The sequence below is a fragment of the Mustela erminea genome, chromosome 10 (genome assembly GCF_009829155.1).
Source record: "Mustela erminea isolate mMusErm1 chromosome 10, mMusErm1.Pri, whole genome shotgun sequence".
In the NCBI taxonomy this organism is placed as follows: domain Eukaryota; kingdom Metazoa; phylum Chordata; class Mammalia; order Carnivora; family Mustelidae; genus Mustela; species Mustela erminea.
This window is the reverse complement of record NC_045623.1, coordinates 96,543,956-96,568,048: the sequence shown is the minus strand read 5'-3', so window position 1 is coordinate 96,568,048 and position 24,093 is coordinate 96,543,956. Positions and strand designations below refer to the sequence as shown.

The following is a 24,093-nucleotide window of genomic DNA, read 5'->3' as shown; positions in this document are numbered from 1 at the left end:
TTCTTGGAGGACCTCTGGAAATGAGAGGGAAACTCATTCACTTCACCCAAGTGTGTTTTATTCCCACACATTTATGAAGCGGCCCCAGTGTCCAGCCGTTACTCAGAGAAGCTGGGTCCCGAGCTCTGAGGGAGTCTGGGCGGTGAGGCACAGACCTGTGGGCAGACCTGACTGCCCTCCCCCCTCCTATCGGGGAAGACATCCCTCCACACCAGCCTCAGCCCAGCCCTCTCCAGGGTGTCCTTCCCTCACTATGCAAACAGGACGGAAGGGGAAGGAGCCTGAACCCACAGACACCAACTGTGACCACCAGATGGCGACTGTCAGCTGCCTAAATGCATCTCTGCCTTGGAGACCAACAGGTCACCCTGGGTGGTTTTCCTAGAATGGGGAAGAGCTATAGGGAAAGCGGGTAAACGTGGCCAGGATGCAGAGAACCTGAGGGGAGGAGGTCAAATCAAAGCAGGGTGAAGAGGTGACTGTTAGAGACGGTGTCCCTGTGCCCAGCTGGGTTTGAATAAGCAAGCCCCCAAACCACAAGCTCCATCACCCGAGGCTAAAGCCTCCAGCCTCCTGGGCAGCTCCACAGTTGGAGCTAGTCCTTCCCCATGGTGTAGCCCTGAATCATGCTGCTGAAATAGACTTGTGTGTTGCGCTCCGGGTAGAAGAGGACCATGTAGCATTTGGGACCAAAGTAGCCCAAGCTGATGCCCAGAAGGTTGAGCACGGTGAACAAGAGGTCCAGGATGGTCACCAAGACCCCCTCGTAGACAGACATGAAGGTGCAGAGGGAGATGGAGGAGGTGAAGTAGAAGGTCATGCAGAAAGTGATGAACTTGGCCTCGTTGTAGTTGGTGGGCAGCTCCTTGCCCATGTAGGCGAAGCTGAAGCCAGCCACGGACAGGAGCAGGTCCAGGCTGGTGTTGAACAGCAGCGCCTTGCGGTAGTTGCAGGACAGAACCATGATCTTGGGGTCATCGGGGTCGGGGCGGGCGGTAGGGTTGGCGCTCATGACCAACACGTTGCCCACCGTGATGACCACCTTGAGTGCTGTGAAGGACGCCACGAAGACATAGGGCCCGTGGTAGCGCACCCAGTAACCGTAGGCGCGCGGGAGGCGCCGGGCCATCTTGAAAATGCAGACAATCTGGAATGAGCGCACAGTGATGCAGGAGATGCAGATGGTGAAGCAGAGGGTGAAGAAGGTCTGGCGGCAGAGGCACGTGAAGAACGTGGGCTGCCCTACGTACGTGGGGACCATGGTGTAGGCCAGCAGCAGCGGCACCAACATCAGGAAGCACATGGGACCCCCGGCGGAGCGAACCATGGGTGTGTGCAGGTGTCTCCAGAAGACCACCATGATGGCCAGCGTGCTGAGGAAGCCCAGGAAGGACAGCATGGCCACGATGATGGTGGAGGCCTCATGCCATTCGAGGAAGGCCAGCCGCCGCTTGAAGCAAGACGTGTCATTCCTATGGGACCACTCGTAACTTGGGCAGGACTGGCAGTCATATTCATCTGCAAAAGCCCAGGGAAGCTTCCTTCAGCCACACCCACCTTGCTGACAGCCACGTCCTCTGCACCTGCACCAGGTCAGGCCTCAGGGATGGGGGCTCGGGGGTGGGCAAGCAAAGGGCAATGCCTACAGTCCTAGCCACCCCTCTCTGCGTCCCTTACATCCACTAGCCCATCCACTCCTCACTGCGAGCCCATTCCACAGATGAGGAACCTGAGGCTCATCCAGGCAGCCACAAAAGCTGTAAGTTACAGCCGGTAAGTTACAGAGGCAAGATTTGAACTGAGGTTCCCTTGACTCCGATCCTAACAAATGCAATTCCTTCCTTCCAGGACCGTACCCTATGGTGGGATAGACATTTGCACTTGGGCAAAGAATTCATTCAACCAATGCTTTCCCGAGCACGCTCCACGGTGATGAGCGCCTGAGGTAGGAGGCCACAGACGTGGGTAAAACCTAGCCTCCTGTCTTCAGGCTACTGGTCAACCAGGAGAGGAAAAGCCTGTGAAATCATCCAGCAAACTTTGGTTGAGCACCTACTCTGTGCCCTGGGTTCACTAGGTACATGATAAATCCTCTGGTCAATGTCTATATCCACTCAATTTACTAATCAGGGAAGTCATGAACAAAGTAATTGGAGCCCCAACTGTGAACCGTGCTCAACACTAATACGGACAGAGAGAAGACATTGTCCCCACCTTCCTGGACTTTATGGTCTATAGGGGGAACTATTAATTTGTCTAATCAAGGATGTAACTTAATAAATATTCACTGAGCCCACATTATATGCTCTGAACTATGCTAGGCACAGGGAGGTCAGAGAGATAAATCAGATCCTATCCCCACCTGCCGGAAACATTTCTTCTATGGACAGAGACATTCATTCATTCACTCATTCATCCATCCAGTGGACATTCTCTGGTCTGACTCCCCTGGGTCCTTGGTTGGCTACATGTGTGTGGAGTGGGGATCAGTGGAAGCCTTGCCTGGTTGAGGGCTGTTCCTTCTCCCACCCTCCCTAACAGTGTGCACTGAGGGTTTTTCTCTACACCAGCACGTAAGGAGATACCCTGGAATCAGACACGGTCCCTGGGTGAGATTCCAGAAACCCTGCCAAAGATGAAAGGCCCTGAGAGCCCAGGAGAGGGCGGGATGGGGTGGGGCAGGGGTGCAGGTCTGCAAGTCCTACCTGCAGTTCGGTTGAGGAAGGTGCCAGGAAGGCAGTCAAGACACTCGAAGCAGCAGGGATGGATGCCTATGGGCTTCTTCCTTTGCCCAGGTTGGCAGTCTTTGGAACACATGGACACTGGGATCTAGAGGGAGGAGGACAAGAGATCCTGAGCCCAACTAGTGGGATGCTCAGGGGAGGGGAAGGAGGAGGAACTGCCATTAGAACTGGACCTTTGCAGGGACCCTCTTAGTTTGGCCTGCCTGACACCTAAGCTACCTTCTAACAACAAGCACCCCACTGTTGAGACGGAGACTTCCTGAGGTTGCCAGGCAGATAAGATGTGACTCTGCGGCTGCTGACAGCTGCCTATCTCCACGGAGGGGGAGCACTCCCAAGGAAGGAACTGAGATCTGGAGAGAGACCCTGAATCCAGCCATGCCTGAAGTCCGCACGGTCTACCCCTGGAGTTTTCAATGATGGGACGCAACAGCTTCACACTCTGCTTCCATCAGCTTCTGCCATGTGGGTCCAAGAGTAGCGTGAACATGGCCTTTGTGGAGGGGCAGGGTTTTCAGATGAACAGAGAACAGAGATGTTCCCTACCTCTAGAGAACAGAGGAGCCCCCACTGATGGTTTATGGAACACAGGAATGAATTACAAGCAGACGGGACAGTAAGGGCAGGGGAATAGAAGGGAGTCAGGAGGTCCCAGGAGAAGGGTGGAGGGTGGGAGAGCCACATCTTGAAGTCTCATGTGGGACACACTAAGAATGAAGGGGAGGTGGGAAGCAACGGTGGCTCCTGGAGGGGGGCAGCCTGTTTAGATCCAGGTGGGACAAAAATCATTCTGATGCACAAATAAGAGGGTGTTACAAGAACATGCATGTGAAGGGCCAGAGCCCAGACAAGGGGAGCCACAGTAGGACCACTTGGCCCCAGAGTCCCTCCCTTCTTGCCTCTGACAGGTCACCTGCCTTCCTGCTCCTCCCTTGATGTCCCTCCTGCTCATGGCCATCAGATGACACCTCCAGACGTCTTGTTCTCCTGCCTGAAGCTCCTTCCTGGAAGAACCTCAGGGGCTCTCCATCAGCCAAAAATGAAACATCTGATTCCCTGCCAGCCTCTCCAGGCGGTCGGCAGTCTTCTCCGCCACCCGCGGGACCACACACGTGCACCCCAACACACATGCATGCCTTATCCAGAACTACGGCTTACCACCCCCCTCACCATTATTGGTCCCCACCACCACCTTCCAAACCCATCTCTTCACTATTCCCTAAGTGAAGAGTCCACTTGTGGACTCTCAACCTGCCATTCACTCATTCATTCATTCATTCATTCATTCAAAAAGGTACCGAGCTCATACCAATGCCAGGTGTTGGGAATACAGCAGTGAACCCGGTGAGGCCAAGTCTCTGTTCTTAAGGAATGAATACTTTCATGCAGAAAAGACACTATATACATAGAAATGCGTAACTTGACAGGTGGTGATCAATACCGGGCGGGCAAGGAGAGCCATGCAGTGGGGATGGACAGTGATAGGCTGAGTGCACATTTGAAGGGTGAGGGCAGGGCTGGCCTCTCTGAGCAGCTGCCCCTGGAGCAGAAACCCAAAGGCTGTGAGGGACCAACCCACGAAGAGGTCTGTGCAGGCTGAGGGAACAGCATATGCAAAGGCCCTGTGGCAGGGGGCACGTGGCATGGTCGCTGAGCAGGAAGCCCCACAGAAGTTGAGTACAATGAACACGAAGGACAGGACAGATCGATTCAAAGAGGTGGCATCCATACTCAGGCTTTTACTCCAAATGAAGTGAGAAACTATGATAGGATTCCACGCAGAGGAGCGGCAGGACCCGACTTCCTTTCCACAGGACTGTCCTGGGTTTCTTGTTGACCTTAAACTATGAGGGACGAGAGCGGAAGTGAGAGCGCAGGTAGGATACCGTCCCAATAGCCCGGGAGAGAAACGTTGGCGGTTCTAGATAAACAGGCAGCCACAGAACAGAGAAGGGGACAAAACACTTGCGAAAGAGATGAAGACCTGAGTCAATGGGAAGACATTCCACGTTCATGCCTTGGAAGACTTAACACATGTCAATACATGTCAATACCACCCAAAGCAACCTGCAGATTGAGTGCACTCCCAATCAGAACCCCAGTGACTTTATGTATGTATATATGTATGTATTTATCTATTTATTTTTGCAGGAATAGAAAAGCCCATCCTGAAATTCCGATGGAATCTCAAGGGACCCTGAAGACCCAAAACACTTCCTGAGAAAGAACAAAGCTAGAGGACTCACATTTCCTGATTTCAACACCTACTACGATACTATAGTAAAATAATAAATATAAATAAATAAAAATATAGTATCAAAGCACTGGGGTATGGACATAAGGACAAACATACAGACCGATAAAATAGAACAGAGTCCTGACACGAACCCTCACCCATAGGGTCAAGCGATTTTTGACAGGAGTTCTAAGACCATTCGTGGGGGAAAGATCATTTTTCCAATGAACGGTGCTGGGAAAACTGGATATCCACGTGCAAAAGAATAAAGTTGGACTGAACGCTGTATACGATTACCTCAAAATGGATCCGTGACTTCAGCGGTAGACGTAAAACCACAGAAACAGTGAAAAGAAAACATAGGGAACAAGTCTCATGAAGCCGGATCTGGCAATGATGTCCTGGATAGGATTTTGTGAAAATCTAAAAACTTCTGTCCATCAAATGACACTACCGAGAGAGTAAAAAGGCAACCCACAGAATGGGAGACAGCACTTGTAAATCATATGTTTGACAAGGGATTAATATCCAGAATATAGAGACAACTCCTAGAACGTAGTAACTCAATTCAAAATGGACAAAACACTTGAATAGGAATCCCGCCAAAGAAGAGATAGAAATGACGAATGAGCACTTGAAAAGATGCTCAGTCATTAACCAGTAGAGAAATGCAAATCAAAACCACAGCGAGAGATGCCTCCCACCCATTAGGATGGCTACTTTGGAAAAAGCAAAAACCCAAAAGAAAACAAAACAAAACAAACAAACAAACAAACAAAAATAACAGAACACAAGAGGTCTTGGCAAGGACGTGAAGGAACCAGAACCTCTTGTCCACGGCTGGGAATGTGAAATGGTGCAGCCATTGTGGAAAACAATATGGCGGCCCCTCAAAAATTAAGAAGAGAATTAACACATGATCCACTTTCCACTTCCGGGTCATGCTCAAAAGAATTGAAAGCAGGGTCTCAAAGAGATATTTGCACACCCAGGCTGACAGCGGCATTATTCACAATAGCTTAAAGGTAGGCGCGCCCCAAGTGTGCCCATTGATGGATGAACGGAGAAGCAAAATGTGGTATTTTTTATTGGATTATGATTATTCATAATCATATAATCATAATCCATTGATTGAATGGATTATTTGGTCTAAAAAGGAAGGGAATTCTGACACACACTACAAAATGGGTGAACCTCGAGGACATAATACTGAGGGACATAAGCAGGTCACAAAAAGACAAATACCATGTGATTCCATTTACAGGAGGTTCTTAGTCACATTCACAGAAACGCAAAGCAGACAGGTGGTTTCCGGGGCTGGGGAGAGGCGGGAATGGGGGCTTGGTGTTTAACAGGTATAAAGCGTCCATTCTGTAAATGACGAGGTCCGGAGGTAAAGGCTGGCGGTCCTAGCACAACAATGTGAATGTACCCAAGACCACCGAACTGTGCCCTTCAAGACGGTGAAGATGTAAACTATTTATGTATATCTTGCTGCAATAAAAAAAATTTAAAAAAAAACTTTGGAAAAAAACTGGGCAAGAAGGTGAATGTTATGTTATAGGTTTTTTTTTTAACCATAATTTAAATTCGTTTAAATTAATATATACCAAAGCGAAGGGGCGCCAGGGTGGCTCAGTGGGTTCAAGCCTCTGCTTCGGCTCAGGTCATGATCCCAGGGTCCTGGGATTGAGCCCCACATGGGGCTCTCTGCTCAGCAGAGAGCCTGCTTCCCCGCTCCCCCGCATCGCCTGCCTCTCTCCCTACTTGTGATCTCTGTCTGTCAAATAAATAAAATCTTTAAAATATATATATACCAAAGCTTATAGAACGCAGTGAACATAGCACTTAGAGGGATAGATAGAGCTCTAAATGCCTACTGAAAGCAGAAGAAAAGTCTCAGATCAGAGGGAGACACGAGAAGTAGGGGCTCCACCTGGGACCCCGCTGCAGCAAGCAGGGACTGTGGGGGGTCCGTTCAGTTCCCACTGGAGGGACTGGGCTGGCTGCTGCCCTTCCACTGGGCTGGGGGAAGGACAGCATCACGGTGAGCACAGCAAGGTGCAGACATCCCTGTGGGCTCCCTCACGTCTTCTCAAACCTCCTTTTAGTCCTGCCATAGCAACAGCGACAGCATCGTGTGGGAGCTGCCTATCGGCATCTCACCTAAGCAGCACTCAGTCTCTTTCGCTCTCTGCCCTGGGGCCGGGGTGTGAGATGCTCGTGGGAAACTGCTGGGCACTCATGCATGTGTGACTCGGAAGCACAAGGGAGTTAATGCTCCATGGGGTGACCCTTGACCACAGCAGATGGGGGTGGGGTGGTACAGACCCATGGATCCATCCCATCCTCTTCCCTCTCTTGGGGACAATTCTAAAGTGGCGGTTCAGAAGGTCCTGGTAAGACTCAGCTCACAGCACAGCCAGAGAACATTCTCTTCTACTGATGTTCCGTGTGTCCCTAATGAACTCTCCCCCATCACCTACTCCTGTTCCTGCATATCTTGGAACAAACTGTCTGTGCATAAACCCTTGCCTCAGACTCTGCTTTCCAGGAGAAACCCAGGCAAAGACACTGTTATTTGTTGAATTGCCTCCCCTCAAAATTCAAATGTGACCTTATTTGGAAATAAGATCATTGCAGATATAATTAGTCAAGATGAGGTCCTAGCGGAGTCAGGTGGGCCCCTACTCCCAAGCGACCAAAGTCTTTATAAAAAGGGACATTGGGAGACAGACACACCCACAAGGAGAAGGCCATATGGAGGTGATGGCAGAGGTCAGAGGAGTCAACCCCAGCCAAGGAAAGCTGGCAATGGCCAACCAACCACTAGGAGGTGGGAGAGAGAGGCCCAGAACATTCTTCCTCACACGCCCTAGAAGAAACCAACTCTCCTGACATCTTGAGCTGAACTGCCAGCCCCCAGAACTGGGAGAGAGTACATCTTCATTGTTTCAGCCCTGCCCCCCGCCTCCCCACTGTGGTCTCTTGGGACCGCAGACTCATAAATTAATGGAGACACCAACCCAACTGACTGCATCAAAATCCGCCCGAAGTGCAGGAACCAGCAGCACCCAGCATCGCAGAAACAGGGTGGAGAGTGTGGGGGGGTAGGGAGGATGCCGATGAAGGCCCTTCAAGCTTTTATATCCCCTCCCCCTCCACACCAGACTGGGTCTCCGACCCTCCCCACACCACCGCCATCCTGACAGCTTGTCTAAGAGGGTAAAACAAAGGAGCTTTCCCAAATCACAGATGGCAGGCATAGCGGAGGGTCCGGGGACCGCACCAAAAGCGTGAGCATTGGTTGATACGAGAAATGACATCCTTAGCACACGCGTGGCCAGCAAACGTTCACTTGGCACAGCTCCTGAGCCCCTGGGTCCAGAGAAGCCAGAAAGCCCTAGATGTCCCCAGTGCTTGGTCACTGGGAGGGGCGAGGCCCAGACACTCCCCACACATATAGAGCCCCCACTGGCTATTGGGGTCCAAAGGGCCCCGGCCACCCCAGCCCGAGCTGGCGCCCAGCCCCAGGCCTCGGCGCCCCCGCAGCCATCCGAGAGCTGACCGTGTTGTTGGCGGTGTGCCAGGAGACGTTGTGGCCCATCTTCAGCTGCCGCAGCGCGGGGTAGTAGGAGGCAATGCTCAGGAACGGGTTCTGGCTCAGGTCCCATTGCCATTGGATGACCTCCAGGCTCATGAGCAGGTCCCCTTGCTTGTCAAAAAAGATTTTGTGGCCCAGGAGGGTGAAGTTGACCTTCCAGATTTCCTGAAGTAGCTAAAGGAGCCAAAGGGAAACGAAGGAGCATGGCATCAGAGCCCGGGCCAGACCTGGGGGAAGTTCTTCCACCCCACTAGCCTTGACTTCCACAGCTGCACAAGGGGGCCATAGGACTGTGCAGGCGGCCTTCGGGGGCAGTGGCTGAGAGTGCCGGCTCTGGTCTCAGAGACCTCTGGGTTTAGACATCAGCGTTGCCACCTGCTTGAGGCCTTGGCTTGGACCTGCCGTTTGACCTTCTTGAGCCCCGGCTTCCTCTTCAGCACAGTAGGACAACACAAACCATGTCTCTTGGGCTCTGAAGCCATCAGTGAGTTAACCTGTGTTGGGAACTTAGCACAGTGCCTGAAAACTAGTAAGTTCTAGGGGTGCCTGGGTGGCTCAGTGGGTTAAGCCTCTGCCTTCAGCTCAGGTCATGGTCTCAGGGTCCTGGGATCGAGCCCCGCATCAGGCTCTCTGCTCAGCAGGGAGCCTGCTTCCCCCTTTCTCTCTGCCTGCCTCTCTGCCTACTTGTGATCTCTGTCTGTCAAATAAATAAATAAAATCTTAAAAACAAACAAACAAAAAACTAGTGAGTATTCACCGCCCGCCCAGGTGTTGATAATATCCCTTCTCCCTGGAAGTCACCTCGGCCAACCCTCGGGGACCCAATATCTGGATCCCAGAGCCTGCTGCTTCTCTTACGCACAAGGGTCAGCACACCTGTCCCTGTCCCCTGGGTGCTTCCTGCCTCCCCACCATTTGAGGCCACTCTCCAATCTCTCTTCATACCATCCCCCATCACGCTGAGTAGGCAAAAGCTGGTACAAACTGAAACATGCTTTGAATTGGGCATCCTGGGGCCTGAATTCCAATCTGAGCTCTTTCCTCAATTTGCTGTGTGACTTTGGGCAAGTCACTGAACCTTTTGGCTGACCCCAAAAGAAGTTCCAGCTTAGATACTCCATCAGTCTGGCTCCTAGATTTTCCCTCCATAAATTAGAGAGTCTATTGAGCTATATCTCAGGAGTCCGGACCTCACCTCCCCTCTGGGACCGACAGACAGATAGCCAAGGACTTCGGGGCCCTAGCCTTCTCCCCACCCTGTGCAGGGAGTGAGGTCCTGGCTCTGGAAGCTTCTCTGGAATTTGCTCATGTTGCTAGGACTGAGGGAAATGGTTTTGGGAGTTGAGAGGAGGGAGACTCCTCCCAAGTGGTCCTGCCTCTTTGGACCGGAGTCAGAATGATGGAGGCCCAAGGTTCTGGTGTCCAGGTCCTATCCCCACACGGACCTGGCCAGGCCGGGCTGAGCAACCTGGGATTCCAGGGCTCCAAGGTAAGGGGTCGCAAAGGATCATCGCTGGGATGTCTGGGTGGCTCAGTTGGTTAAGCATCTTCCCTGGGACGGAGTCTTGAATCAGGCTCCTGATGCTTCTCCTTTTGCCTGCCTCTCCCCCTGCTTCTGCTCTCTCTCTCCCCAACAAATAAATAAGTAAATCTTTTAAAAAGGAAGGAAGGGAGAGAGGGAGGGAAGGAAGGAAGGAAGAAAGGCAGGCAGGCGGGCTTTTTATAAAACAAAATGATTAGACCTGAAGAGTCTGAGAAGTACGTGCAAGTCCCACCCTCTGTGATTCCATAAACTTCTGAACATTTTCCCTGGGACTGCCAAAGCCCCCACCATTCACCAGCCAGGATTTCCCCAGCCTGCCCTGAGCACACCCCCACTCCCCAACGCCACGGGCACTGCGTCCCCCCAGCTCCATCCCCAAGTCTCCCCATCACCCAAGGCCTCTCCCTCTGCCTCATCCCCCCCACCCCAGGGCTGCCCTCCCCTCCAGCCCCCCCACACCATCCCGGCCCCTGTGCATTGCCACCCCACCCCCCACCCCCCCACCCCATCACTCCCTAGCGAGGTGATCATCACTTCTTTGAACCTATCTGTGGGAGAGCCATCATCAACTCACTGTGTCTACTCACAGGGTGTCTGGGGATCCAAGGCAACTGACATAAAGGGGTTAGTTAGCACACAGTAAGTGCTCATTCACTCGTTCCTCAGTAAATATTCACCGAGAGTCAGCTCGGAGCCAGACCCAGTTCCAGCAGCTGCGGAGACCGGAGACCGCACTGAGCAGGACTGAAAGGTCCCTGTTCTCTCGGGACTACATGTGAGGGGAGGAAGGAGGCAGGGTAGGGAGTAGCCAATAAACACGAAAACAAGTAAATAAACACAATAGAAACAATGTAGGGTACGTGTTATGACAAAAATCAATCGGGTGGCTCTCCCAGCCATAGTGGAGGGTCTGGCACAAGAGGGTCCATTAAGGCAAAGCAGAGGGAAAGCTGGAGCCCAGCTCGCACTCTTACCGAGCCACAGCCCCTGTACGGCATCCAGGTCTAACATGTCCGCACAAAGCGTGTCATTTCCTAATTCCCACGGTGACACTGTCCATGCCTGTGAAAGGCCTGGGTGACATTCACACGGGCTGCGCTGGGCTCCCTGCTCCACCGGTAGGGGAGGAAAGACGTCGACTGGTCCTTCATCACGGCTCTTGGCACTCACAGCTGGGAGAGCTGAAGAGTGCGGTGGGCAAACCATGGGGGGCGGGGGCCAAAGGGCCGACCAGTGTTCAAAGCCGTGGTCTGCCCCTTACCACTGAAACCATCCCTCATGGGTCACCTTGACTCCCTGCCTCAGCCTTCCTCTCTGTAGATTACCAACCTCCTGGGACGGCCATGAGTTAGGGCGATGTATACCAGGCCCTCAGCGCCTACTGAGGCTCAAAAAATGGTAAAGCACAAGACATGTGATAATTACGTATATTATTAACATAGCAGCGCATATAATAAAATATAGTATTTCGCTGGCTGGCACTAGAATTTTTTTTTAAGATTTTATTTATTCATTTGACAGAGAGAGACACAGCAAAAGAGGGAACATAAGCATGGGGAGTGGGAGAGGGAGAAGCCGGTTCCCGCTGAGCAGAGAGCCTGATGCGGGGCTCAATCCCAGGATACTGAGGTCACGACCTGAGCTGAAGGCAGACACCTAACCGACTGAGCCATCCAGGCACCCCTAGAACTCCTTTTAAAGAATAATTGCATTTTTTTCAAAAAAATCAAGCACTTAGGGTTGCAAGGTTGGGCTCTGAGATTATGGGGTAAAGGGATACAAATAAAGAGGTAAAGAGAAGAGAGAATTTTTTACAGAATTAACTAAGTTGCTCTGTGAAGGAAATGAACAGATATTTGGGATCGGGGGATCCAGGAAAAGGGACGAAGGGGAGAATAAAGACAGAACATAGGCAAAGTTTGGGGGAGCCTGAACGCCAAACTATGAAAAAGCCAAGGGACCATTCAAGCAGAGAGATGCTGGAGAGCAAGGTACGAAGTGAGTATCTCTGATGTAAAGCCCCTCCACTCTGACAGAGCCTCAGGAAAACCTTCTAGCCCCACGAAGGCTTCCTGGTTTAGACTGTGTGTGTGTGTGTGTGTGTGTGCGTGTGCGCGCGCGCGCGTGCACATGCACATGCACGCAAATCAGAAAAACACAAATTGAAACTGCAAGTCTGAATCCAGACAACACAAACCTAGAACAAGAGAAGATACATAACCCTGAAGCAGGGCCCTGGAGAGTGGAGAGAATACACCAGTCGACCCCCAGGGTCTCCAGCCCGGCGGGAGAGAGAGAGACGCCGGCAGGGGACCTGGGATGCCTGTGGCTTCCCAGACTTCCTTCCAGGGAATCTCACCCAACTCTCCTCCCAGCACAAGCCATCTTGGATGGCAATGATTACATAAATTGAAAAAAGGAGTTTTGTTACCATCAAGGACTTCTGTCCAGTTCTGTGCTTCTGGACGCAGGGCGTGGTCCTATGGCCTCTCCCACCAATTTGCCCAGAACGCAGCAAGAGATGGGAAGGCTAGCGCAAAGCACGGGCACCAGCGGTTTCCATGGCAACCACTCCATACCTGCCCCAGGGTGGGGGGCCCTGACTACCCACGGGCGGGGCCTCACCTCCCAGGGGTAGACCACCCTCTTGGAGCAGGTGGTCCGGGTGCAGCGGAGGAGACTGTGTAGAGCATGGGCCACGGCGTAGACAGCCGAGTACACGCTGTAGGCCACGCGCTCGCCGGAGAGCGTGAGGATGGTGCTGAAGGACGCGGTGGTGTCCTGGCAGCTGTCGCACTCCTGGTTGCAGGTGGCCCCCAGGCTGGTCCGGGTGGGTGCGGGTGGCCCAGCCTGCGGGGGGCGCGTGCGGAACTCGCTGAAGCCCGGGATGGGCACGCTCTGGGCGGTAACGCCCAGGAAGGTGCCCGTGTTGCGCAGCTCGGTCAGGTTGTGCAGGACCGGGTCGATGGCCCAGGACTCGGAAGCGATCCACACGGCGCCCGTGAAGTTCTGGCGGAGCACCTCGCGGAAGAAGTTGTGCAGGGCCAGGTCGGGCGAGAACAGGACCACGATGCGCGCCGAGCTCTGCTGTATCTTGTCCACGATGGCCTCCAGGCGCTGGCGCTCCCACGGCGTCACCTCCTGGTTGGGCTGCGGCATGGGCAGCGTCTCCTGGAAGGCGATGCAGATGTCGCGGGTGGCCAGGCGCGCGTTGAGCAGCTGGCCGTTGTAGCGGCCGTAGTCGTCGCTGCTCACCAGCAGGATGATCCAGTTCCAGCGGAAGTAAAGCATGAGCTGCACCATGGCCTCGACCTGGTGGTCCGCGCCCGGCACCGTGCGCAGCAAGGAGGGGAAGCGGTTCTTGTCGCGCAGCTCGTCACTGATGGCGCTGTAGGTGATCTGCCCGACAGGACGGCCGCCAGCATGAGCGAGGGGCTCCCCAGGCCACCGTCGCCCCACCTGGGTCCCCACAGCATCGCCCCATCCTTCCCGCCGCGGTCCCTGCTGACCGTGGCAGCCAGGGGACCCAGCGCACAGGGGTCAGTCCCCTCACCCCTCTGCTCAAAACCCTTCAACAGCTCCAAAAGTCACTCAGGGACAGCCAGCGTCCTTACGGGCCCCCAAGGGGCTCCATCACGGACCCCAGCCCTCACCTCTCTGACCTCATCTCCTCCTACTCTCCCCGGGGTCCCAGTTCTGCTCACGGGTCCTATGAACGCACCGGCCTCTCCATTCTCTGTCTCCTCGTCCCGGAGGGCTCTTCCTGACACCCACATAGCTCGCTCCCCCCTTCACCTCTCTCGGGTCTTGGTCCAATGGTCACTGAGACCCGCCTGACCACCCTGCTGGAAACTGCAGTGCCCCCTACCCTTTCTACCTGCCCACGGACCTGTCCAGCCTTCCTCACCCTGCTTGCCTTTTGCTTCTGTGCACTGCCCTCCCCACTTCCCAGCAGCCTTATCATGTGGTTACTGACATGGCCTGTCTCCCCCAGGAGATGGGCTCTTATGTTTCATCCCTTGCTGTATCCCCAGCCCCACAACAGTACCTAACCCCGGAGGTGCTCAGTAAATATTGGTCAAATGAATGAAAGAATGAGTTACATCCTGAACTAGATGCCTCACGTAAGTATACTAACATTTACTAAGCACCTACCATGGGTCAGACCCTTGGAGTTTATATAATAAAAATGGCAGCAAAAATGATAGTATTTGTAACTATCTACCTTCTGTGAGCTATCTTCTTATGCTAGCTGTTCCTTAATGCATGAAAATCTCAGACCAGTGCTGGTCGCAGCGTTTTCAATCATGAGGACAAAGACACCGTAACAATACCAATACGAATGGCCCTTTTTTGAGGACCTACTGTGTGGCAGACCCTATGCTAGGCAACCATATGGGATAATAGAACTTTCTGAATCTTTGTTTTTGCGCAAGGTACTTTACATAATGACCATTGCATCATCAACGAGCCACTGTACCCCACAGACTCCAGAGAGGTTAGACACTTGAACCTTCAGATAATCCTGGGATGGAACTCTTAACTCTTATCATCCTATTGTACAACTGGGGAAGCTGAGACTCAGAAGGGTTAAGAGATTTGCTCAAGGCCTCACAATAGCCAAGACTCAGAGCCAAGGTGCACAACCCGAGCTCTTAACCAATCAGCCAGGCTGCATTCCCAGGGCTGGGGTTGACATCCCAACCCTGCTTCCCGCCTCCTCCTACCCCCATTACTATGGGGGGAAGTGAGCCCTCTGGACAGCCACTCTTCCGCGCCCTCCCCACCTCCTCCCCCCAGGAGCCAGGGGCCTCACCTGCGGAAGGAGGAAGAGGGATAGGAAGTGGGCCACGATTGTGGTGGACTCGGAGTTGTCGGGGCCAATGACGGCCACCACGCGGGGCACATAGTGGCTGTAGTCCTCCTGGATGGGCAGGGAATAGTCTTCCCGAGCCAAAAAGTAGAGCACGGGCTGGATGTTGTTGGAGATGTAGCAGACGTCCACCATCTCGTAGCCCAGCAGCACACCCGGCAGCAGGCTGCTCTGATTGTTGATCTCCTCCACCGCAAAGCGCATGGCCTGCAGTAGGTTGTAGCCCAGCACCTTCATTTCATACCTGGGGGGGAGGGGCCACATGGGGTGGGGTGGGAAGCACGTGCAGAGTGAGAAGGGAAAGGGACGCGAGAGCCAGCTTGTTCCCTCTGCCTCCCATAGGAAAACCCAGGAGCTGTCCCAGAAGGAGCCGCTCCAGAAGATTCTGGCATTTTTATCACATCACGATTCCCATACCATACCAAATCTCTAGAATCACCATCATCCCTATGACCACCTCTGACACTGTGATCTTTGTGGCTACCATTAGTCACTACCATTGTCACCACTATGGCCTTCCCCATGATCTCTACCACCACTCAACCAATACCCACCAATGTGATCACCATTACCCTCTACAATCTCTGTCATCACTAGAGTCGCCGTCATACCTACTATTCCTAGGAACAATATCATCACCTCTGCCATCACTAAAACCACGTGTCTGTGACCACCACTACGAATGCCACCATCACTGCCAGCACCATCATCTTCATCACCATCATCGCCATCATCAACTTCACCAACATCATTGTCATCAAGGGTATCACCGCCATCACCACCACCACCGTTACCATCATCTGCATCACCTCCATCACCACCACCATCATTGTTATCATCTTCATCACCATCCCCCCCACTGTTACCACCATCATCATCTTCGTCACCATCATTACCACCATCTTCACCACCATCACCGTCACCACCATACTCACCACCATCACTGTCACCACCATCACCACCACCACCATCATCACCATACTCTTCGCCATTTGCATTATCACCAGTATTACTGCTACCAACATCATCAACATCACCACCCTTACCACTGTCACTTCATTGGACTCCCCACCATTATCACAGGCATCAGAACGTTCAAGAATGTGCCCAGTACCATCCCTGGCACCATCAGCCTCCCATTCTCAAACCAGCACATCACCTCCCCCACCATCACGTACAGGGTGCATTTCTTAGAGTCAGCCCTTTATCATATCCTTTGCACACTCTTTCCTTCATCCCTCTCTCTCTCAGATTATCTTCGCCTTCTCTGCACCAGGTCACTAATTCAAATCTCATGCTTGCATGAAGGCGGTTCACCTAATCTGGAGCGGTGCCGCCACCTCCATGGGGCTCACAGGGGAAGGGCGAGCAAGGGAAATCCCTTGCAGTCCTGGAAACACCCCCCACCCACCACCACCACTGCCTAACCGCAGTCCTAGGGAAATGCAAACCTTCCCCTCCAGCCTGAGAACCTGCTACAGAAAAACCACATTCCTGCCTTCCAAAGGCATACCTGTTGGTTTCTAGACTGGACCTTGACACAGACTCCCTTGCCAAAGTAGATGGGGGTGGTTTGGATTGTCTCTACAAACCCCCGCCCCCAGGCTCAAGTATCCTATAAGTCTTTACTAAGAGATGTGACACAGGACATTCAGGTCTCCGTGTTTCAGGACTCAACTGCCAAAGACCTTGGTAACGTGAACTGTGTGGGGTTCCCCCTGCAGGCCAGTAGGGGTGATCCAGGACGAGGGATTGGCAATGAATGAGGAGGAGCATTTTGAGCCCTGGGTCACGGCCTGGTCCCCCAAGGACCACGGAACCAGCTCAGGCTTCCCACCCCATCCCCATCGCCACATCCAGCCTCACATGGGAGACTCACTCCTTGCACTGGGGCACCTGCAGGAAGTTGAGGTGGACGATGCCCTTCACGTTGGCATGGAGGGAGAAGAGACCACCCAGGAGGTAATCCCCAGCCAGGTAGAAGTCCGAGTTCTCAGCCGGTGCAGCCAGGACCCACAGCAGGATGAACAGGGAGCAGACCGCCCTGGCCCGGGGTCCCATGGCTGGGAAGTGGGGGTCCCCGGAGGTGGCCCTGCCTCATCAGAGAGCTGGCAGCTTGACACCAGGGGATTTGCACAGACATTTACATAGTGACCGCCCTGCCTTGGCCCTTGGGGCGGGGAAAGCACCTGGGACAAGTAGAGAGGTCTAAGAACTCAGGCAGGAAAAGGAGGAGGCTGGAACTAGGAGGACCGCCTCCCAGGACGTGGTGGGACCTGGGTGGTCTGGGAGAACCCCATCTGGAAGTAGAGAAAGCACGTCCTGCTAACTTGGACACTCCCTAGCCTGCCACTTGTTGAAGACCGGTCTCGCGCCCCTAACGTTTCCAACATTTGGGAGTCGGGGACACAAATACTCATCCAGGAGACAGAGCAGGCTGACAAAAGGATCCCAAGCTTCAGACCCTGATCAAGTGGAGGCTGGCATGTGATAATTCACATATGGCATCTGACCCACAGCAGGTGTTCCGGAAGTAACAGCCGTTGTCAATAAGAACCAGGCGTCGCGCTGCGTGGTTGCCGTTCACCGTCTCGTTCAATGCTCATGATAACCAGGACCATTACCGGTCCCATTTCACAGATGAGGAAACTGAGGCACAGAGACGTTAAGAAACCCACCCTGGGCTGCACAGCCAGCAAAGCCGGGATTCAAATCCCACAGTCAGATTCTAGGGCCTGGCTCTTCATCTCCATCTTCACATCGTGAAGTTACTTCCTTTGAGAAAAAAACAGCAGCAGCAGCAAAGAGAATGGGGGGTGGGCAGCTTCCCTCTGCCAGCCCAACAATCAGTCAGCTCTGCTGAGTGAGCCCCCTCGGGGCACCCCCTTTGCACCCAGCTCCAAGAGGCAGGGTACGGTCCAAAAGGAAAGCTGAACATTTCCAAAGTCCAAGGTGACTACCCCAGTGGGATGGAAGGGGGATGGTCCCAGCAAACCAGGCACCCGTTTGAATCAGAGACCCTGGCCATGTAATGCCGTGTTGGTCCTGGCCAGCCCAGACGATGCGTGGCCCGGCAGGAGCCTGGGGGCACCCGGAGGCTCAAAGCAGACAGGTCCCATCAGAGCCCCTGGGGTCCAGGGCTATGAGGAGAGGAGGCTTCAAGACACCAAAAGCTGACCCCAAACCCCACCGTCCTGCCCTGTCCCACTCCAGCCAAGCCCGGCTCCTCCTTCAAGGGCTTCATCATGGGGCACGGGTCCCAGTCGTCATGGGCACGGCTCACAGCCTTACGTGGCTGACAGGTTCCCACCGACGGCTATGTCCACATCGAGGCAGCTGGAGACAACATGACCCCGGCCAACCTGGACTGAACTTCAGCTGTTTGCTGTGCGCTCCCAGGTGGTACTAACCTCTCTGAGCCTCTGTTCTCTCCCCTCCTGAAATGGGGATAATAATTCCAGCCTCGTGGGATGGGTGTGGGGATTACGTAAAATGGCACGTGGGAACCGCGGGTGCGGAGCAGACCCTAGAGAAAGGTAAATCGACCAAAGAGCAACACTTTCCTTTCCCGTAAAGGAAGAAACTGCCATGGGGTTGGCGTGGGGGCGGGCGCCACGGACGCCGTACCTTGTGGGAAGAGCCCAAAGCTTCACGAAGCTTCCCCGTAAGGTGCTGGGTATCTTTGGCAACTTCGGGGGGGGCACCCCTCCCCACCCAGGCCCCTCCTGGGGTGGAGTCACCCCACAGACATTTAGAATGGCCGGAAAAGCCTCCTGGTGCTGTGGAAACGTGCAGATTTGCTCTGTGATCTTGGGCCTGTCCCTGCCCCTCTCTGGGCCGATGTCAACCAGCACTCAGGAGGGGAGACCCAGCCCATAACACAAAAGGAAGAGCCGTGCCTGGCTCTCTGGAGGGGTGGGTTCTGGGCCTGGCTCCCAACTCTCCGGGCCTCAGTTTCCTCGTCTGTACAAGGGGAAGCCCTCTTTGGATTGTCCTTATCCTCCATACCCCCCCCAACCCCGCCGTCAGCAAGTCAAAAGTCCCAGCCTGATTTCATCCTTGGTCCCCCCCCCCGACCCACGGCGTTCTCTCCAGACCCCTCCCCCTCTTGCCACACCCAAGTTCAGACCCACCTCACCTCCTTTCTAGACCTCTGTCACCCGACCCTGACAGTTCGGAACACAGCTCTACCCCAACTCACTCTACCACCTCCTGGATTCCCCATTGCCTGCATGATCACGGCTGGGCTCCTGGCCTTGGCATTGGAGGCCTCCCCAGCCTGGCCCCAGCCCAGCCATCCTCTGTGACCCTGCGTGTGCAGCCTGCCCCAAACCACAGCGGCCTCCTAGGAATGGGGTCCCCAGAGGCTGTTCCCAGGATGGCCTGCCGGAGCCTCCGAGACCAGTCACCTGCCAGCCAGACACTTGGGCAGTGGGGAGGGTAACAAAAGAGCACATTTCCAGGGTGTGGTATAGGCCAGGCATCGTGTCAAGCACTTTATGTACATTATATCATTTAATTCTCTCAAATACTCTGTGAAGCAAGCATTATTTTTTTTTAAAGATTTTATTTATTTATTTGACAGACAAAGATCACAAGTAGGCAGAGAGGCAGGCAGAGAGAGAGGAAGGGAAGCAGGCTCCCTGCTGAGCAGAAAGCCCGAGGCGGGGCTTGATCCCAGGACCCTGAGATCATGAACCGAGCTGAAGGCAGCGGCTTAACCCACCGAGCTACCCAGGCGCCCCAAAGCAGCCATTATTAAATCCCACTTTAAAAACAAGCAAACTGGGGCACCTGGGTGGCTCAGTTGGTTAAGTGACTGCCTTCAGCTCGGGTCATGAGCCTGGGGTCCTGGGATCAGGTCCCGCATCGGGCGCCCTGCTTCCCCTGCTGACCTCTCTCCTCTCATGCTCTCTCTCTCTCTCTCTCTCTCAAACAAATAAATAAAATCTTTAAAAAATAAAAAATAAAATAAAATAAACATAAAAACAAGGAAACTGAGGGGCACTTGGATGGCTCAGTGGGTTCCGCCTCTGCCTTTGGCTCAGGTCACAGTCCCAGGGTCCCGGGCTGGAGCCTCACGTCAGGTTCCCTGCTCAGTGGGGAGTCGGCTTCTCTCTCTCCCTCTGCCCCTCTCCCTGCGCATGCTCTCTTTCTCTCTCAAATAAATAAATAAATAAAATCTTAAAACAAACCAACAAACAAGGAAACTGAGGCTGAAAGGTTAACCAACTTGCCAAGAGTCACACAGCTAGTAGGATTTAGAGCCAGGCTGGCGCTGGAAAAGGATCAGTCAGTCATTCCAGGGCACACTACACACGGCAGTTCTGAGGAGGTACAACCAAGATGCTGGTTGCTGAAAGACTCTGGAACATTCTGGAGACTTCCAGCAAAATCAGCCAGGCTGGGGGTAGGTTGGTGGGTGGGTAAGGAGATGGTAGAGAAAGAAAGCATCCCTGGGTGCAGGCCATTCACCCGGCCGGCACTGGCGAGCCCACCATGTGGCAGGGCTGGGTGGGACCCAAGGGACGCAGCAGGGACACACAGGGATATGGCTTCTGCAGGGGAGGCAGGGTCTGCACCACATGGCCTGGGAGGACAGTGGTGGCGATGCGCACTCATGGACGCTCATGGCGTGCGGAGCACTGAGTGGAGCCCTCCCCATCTCCGTCATGCTTCCGATGTGCTACTGTTATGTCTCCACTTGGCAGATAAGGAGGATGAGGTTCAGAGAGGGACAGTAACTTATCCAAAGACACACAGCGAATATGTGGCCTGGAGAAATCCGAGATCCTGGTGGGGGCTGCAGGGGGTGGTGGCACCTGAGGGGCTCCAATGAGAAAGGAATAAGGGGCCCCCTTGACAGGGATGATCTCTCTGAAGGCCGAAGTCTGAGGAAGGAGCACTGGACTGAGAGTCAGGAGTCTTGGCTTCCGGGCCCACTCTGCCCAACTACCCCTAGGCAAGTCACCGCCACTCTTTGGGCTGCAGTCTCCCTCCCCGTGAAACAGACTCAGGGCTTCTTAGCATTTCAGGGGCGAGAATCCCTCTGAGATTCTGTTGAAAGCCCCGGACACGGATGCATACAGAGGGGCAAGTGGGTGAGGCTGGGGTGCTGGCCGCCCTGAGGACAGGTGCCCGGGGACCCTGCACCCCTGGCACTCTCATTCGGGGTGCACACACTCCGAGGTGGCCAGGGCCCAGCACGACTGAAGCCCTGATGGCCCAGTCCAGGTCCAAGTCCCCACGTTCACACCTGCGTGGCCATCGGTGGCCAGGGTGGCAGAGACCATGACCGGTTTATGCAAAGGATGTGGAGGAGAGGGGACAGGGACACAGGCGTCAGGAAAAGCTGCCCATTTGCTTTACATCTGCTTCCCCCAGGGCTCGCAGAAAGAAACTGGCCATATTTGCTTTGGGTTCGAAAGAGCTCCCTGAACCTCCCTCCTCCCCCCACCGTGGTGTCTGGAGGGGGGGTGGGGCACAGGGGCCTCCCCGAAGAGAGGCCTGACCCCCGTGACTGGGGCGCTGCCTCAGCTCCTCCCCTCCACCTGACCCTCCAACCTCTCTACAGATTTGCACATGGTTCCCCTTGCTGCTCTGCACCCAACCCCCTCCCACCCCCTCTCCCAGCATTTTCCTTCTCTTTCTTTCCTGCCTATGCCGCCTCCTCCAGGACAAAATTGGGCAGCTGGAAACCTAGCTCAGCAGGGGACACGGGCGGCAGGACCTCCGCCCCTGGGAAGGTCTGGCGGACGCTTGGCCCCAGCCAGCCTGGTTCAGAGACAACCCGGGAGAGGGTCCCTGGGCAGGGGAGCCTCAAAGCCAGTTCCCAGGGACCCCAGCCTTAATCAGTCACTCCTCTGAGCGACGTTCCAAAGGCAAAAGTAGAGCGAGCAGATGGTGTGGCCCCTGGAGAGGCCCCTGGGTGGAGGAAGAAGCAGAAACCGTGTCCCGTGGGAGCAGATGAACAAATGAGGACGTTGAGCCCAGGGAGGAAGCCTCAGGGAGCTCTTGCCAGGAGTGGAAAGGGCCGGATGGGGAAGGGGGCGGTCCTGTTCCTGCACCTGTAAGGGCCCAGCCTAGCCCTGGGGGCCAGGGGTCAGGCAGTGGGCTCTGCCTCCTCTCCGATTCCCTGCCTCTGAAGCGGCCACAGCCACCCTCGGTGAGGGCGAGTAAATAAGATGAACACGTCAGAAATCTGCCTGGTGCACGAGAGCAAACACCAGAACCACAGTGTCAGTGGCGTTCTTGATTTTAACCCGGATAGAAGGTTGGGCTCTAGGACTCTGTACGACCCTCCTAGGGCTCGGATCTGCCCAGCCTGGCTGCCGACCCTGGCTCTGCCTCTTACTGGCTGTGTGAACATCCCAGGCACGTCCCTCTCTGAGCCCCACTCTGCTCCCGATGCCTGCCTCGATGCACACCATGGAGCGGGCAGGCACCCGACAGGTCCTCAGCTCCCTCGCCCTGCCCCGGCCCCTTGTGCCGAGTGCTCCAGGGACGGAGTGTGACTGCCTGGGCTCATGGGGCCTGGAGGGAGGGCACGCCAGAGCCCTTGGGCAGAATTCCGATGTATGCCGGACACCTAGGGGTCATGTGGCCCCTGTTCCACCATCCAGGGAGGCTGCCAACACCCCGAGAGTGGAGGTGGGCCGCCTGTGCTTCATCCGTCCCCTCCCTGGATGGTTCCCACCTGGAAGCTGCTGGGTTCCTGCAAGGGACCAGGCCAAAGGGACCACGGGGTGCTGGTATGGTCACCAGGAAGAGTTCTGTCCCTGCCCCGAGCGGGTCTCCCTCCCCGGGGCAGTTTCCTCATCTGGGAAACGGCTAGAACACTGCCTCCCTCACAGGCCCGTCTGGTTCCAGGTAACCGGTGGGAGCGGCTGACCCGGTGACAGGTGCTCGGTGGCGCCAGGGCACAGGAAACCAGGACAGAGGTGGGAGGCAGGAGTGGATAACGGGTACTTATTCACCCAGCGCCTCAGTCTGTAGGGAACGGGTCACGTGATCCTCAGCTCCCCGAGAAGTGCCAAGCCTCAGGGTGGGCGTGGGAGCCAAGGCTCGAAGAAGGGGCACTAAGACGGGTCGGGAACCCAAGCCCACCTGACCCCAGGGCTGTGTGCGCTCCCAGGCGCCGCTGCGGCACTTAAGAGCAAAGCCCTGGCAGGCGGACACAGGGACCATGTCCTGCTGGTGTGTAATTACTTCACCCACCCATGCCTCGGTCTCCCCGTCTGCAAAAGGGGAGTAGCACATAGACCTTCGGGGGCTGCAGTGAGGCTCTTTAGACATGGCACAAGGCCCGGTGCACGGGCTGCAGCCACGTGACATGGCTCTGGCTCTTTCCCCAGCCGGCTTGATAGACCACGTGCAGGGACCACGCCCGTGGCGGCTCCATGGAAACCAAGAGACCAGCTGGTGAAGACGGTGGGTCTCCATCCTGCCTCTTCCTGGAGTGCCCCCACCCCCAGCCCAGGAGCTCGGGGTCAACCTGGCGGCTGAGAGCCAGCACAGGTGGCTCATTTCCCTAGAGCACACGGCCGGCTGGCAGCCCTCGTGACAGCGGTGGCAGGGATATCCGGCCTCAGTCAAATGGTTCACGCTCCAAGCCCGCACTGGTGGCGGCCCCCTACCACCGCAGGGAAATGAAGAGGCTCCTCGGGTCACTGCAGACACGGGCACTGGCTGGGGTGGCCATGCCAGGAGGGTGGGCACCAGGCGTCAGGCCCCCGTCCCCATTAAAAGGAGGCAAAGGCACCTGGTAGGGGGGTGGGCAGTGGAAGAGGGGCCGCAGGCAGGGAGCAGGGCCTGTGGGCACCCACCCACGGGCTCAAACCCCAGTCCCCTATGAACCAGACATGTGACCCCTACTAGTCCTTCCACAGAAGGCAGGTAACGGCCAGTAAGGTCAATGTCAGACTAGATGAGACCAGGCAGAGAATGCCAACTCGGCCGTGTCCGTGTGACCTTGAGCAAGTCAGTCCATTTGCTAGAAAACATTAACAGCTCTACCCTTCGTCTATAGATGCAGCTGCCTCCTCTGTCACCCAGGAGCCCCAGCCGGGGCCCTCTTGGGGCCACCCTATGTCC

The 24,093-nt window shown here is 55.0% G+C and overlaps 1 protein-coding gene across 1 annotated transcript; it reads right to left on the bottom strand.

Annotated features, from left to right (window-relative positions):
- Window positions 1-595: 595 nt before the first annotated feature.
- On the bottom strand, window positions 596-17,061 carry TAS1R2 (taste 1 receptor member 2). Its single transcript, XM_032303557.1, has 6 exons — window positions 16,880-17,061; window positions 14,944-15,244; window positions 12,753-13,526; window positions 8,549-8,758; window positions 2,706-2,829; window positions 596-1,518 (listed from the first exon to the last, which is right to left on the bottom strand). The coding sequence occupies exons 1-6, from the start codon at window positions 17,059-17,061 to the stop codon at window positions 596-598; spliced, it is 2,514 nt and encodes an 837-aa protein (XP_032159448.1).
- Window positions 17,062-24,093: the final 7,032 nt, after the last annotated feature.

What these genes read in the sequence shown, in the direction of transcription:
- TAS1R2 (XM_032303557.1), bottom strand. Translation starts at nt 17,061, where the DNA reads ATGGGACCCCGGGCCAGGGCGGTCTGCTCCCTGTTCATCCTGCTGTGG. An exon ending in CCCTCTTCCTCCTTCCGCAG is followed by an intron (nt 13,527 to 14,943) that starts GTGAGGCCCCTG and finishes CCTGTCGGGCAG; the next exon opens with ATCACCTACAGCGCCATCAG. An exon ending in CTTCCTCAACCGAACTGCAG is followed by an intron (nt 1,519 to 2,705) that starts GTAGGACTTGCA and finishes GGGCTTTTGCAG; the next exon opens with ATGAATATGACTGCCAGTCC.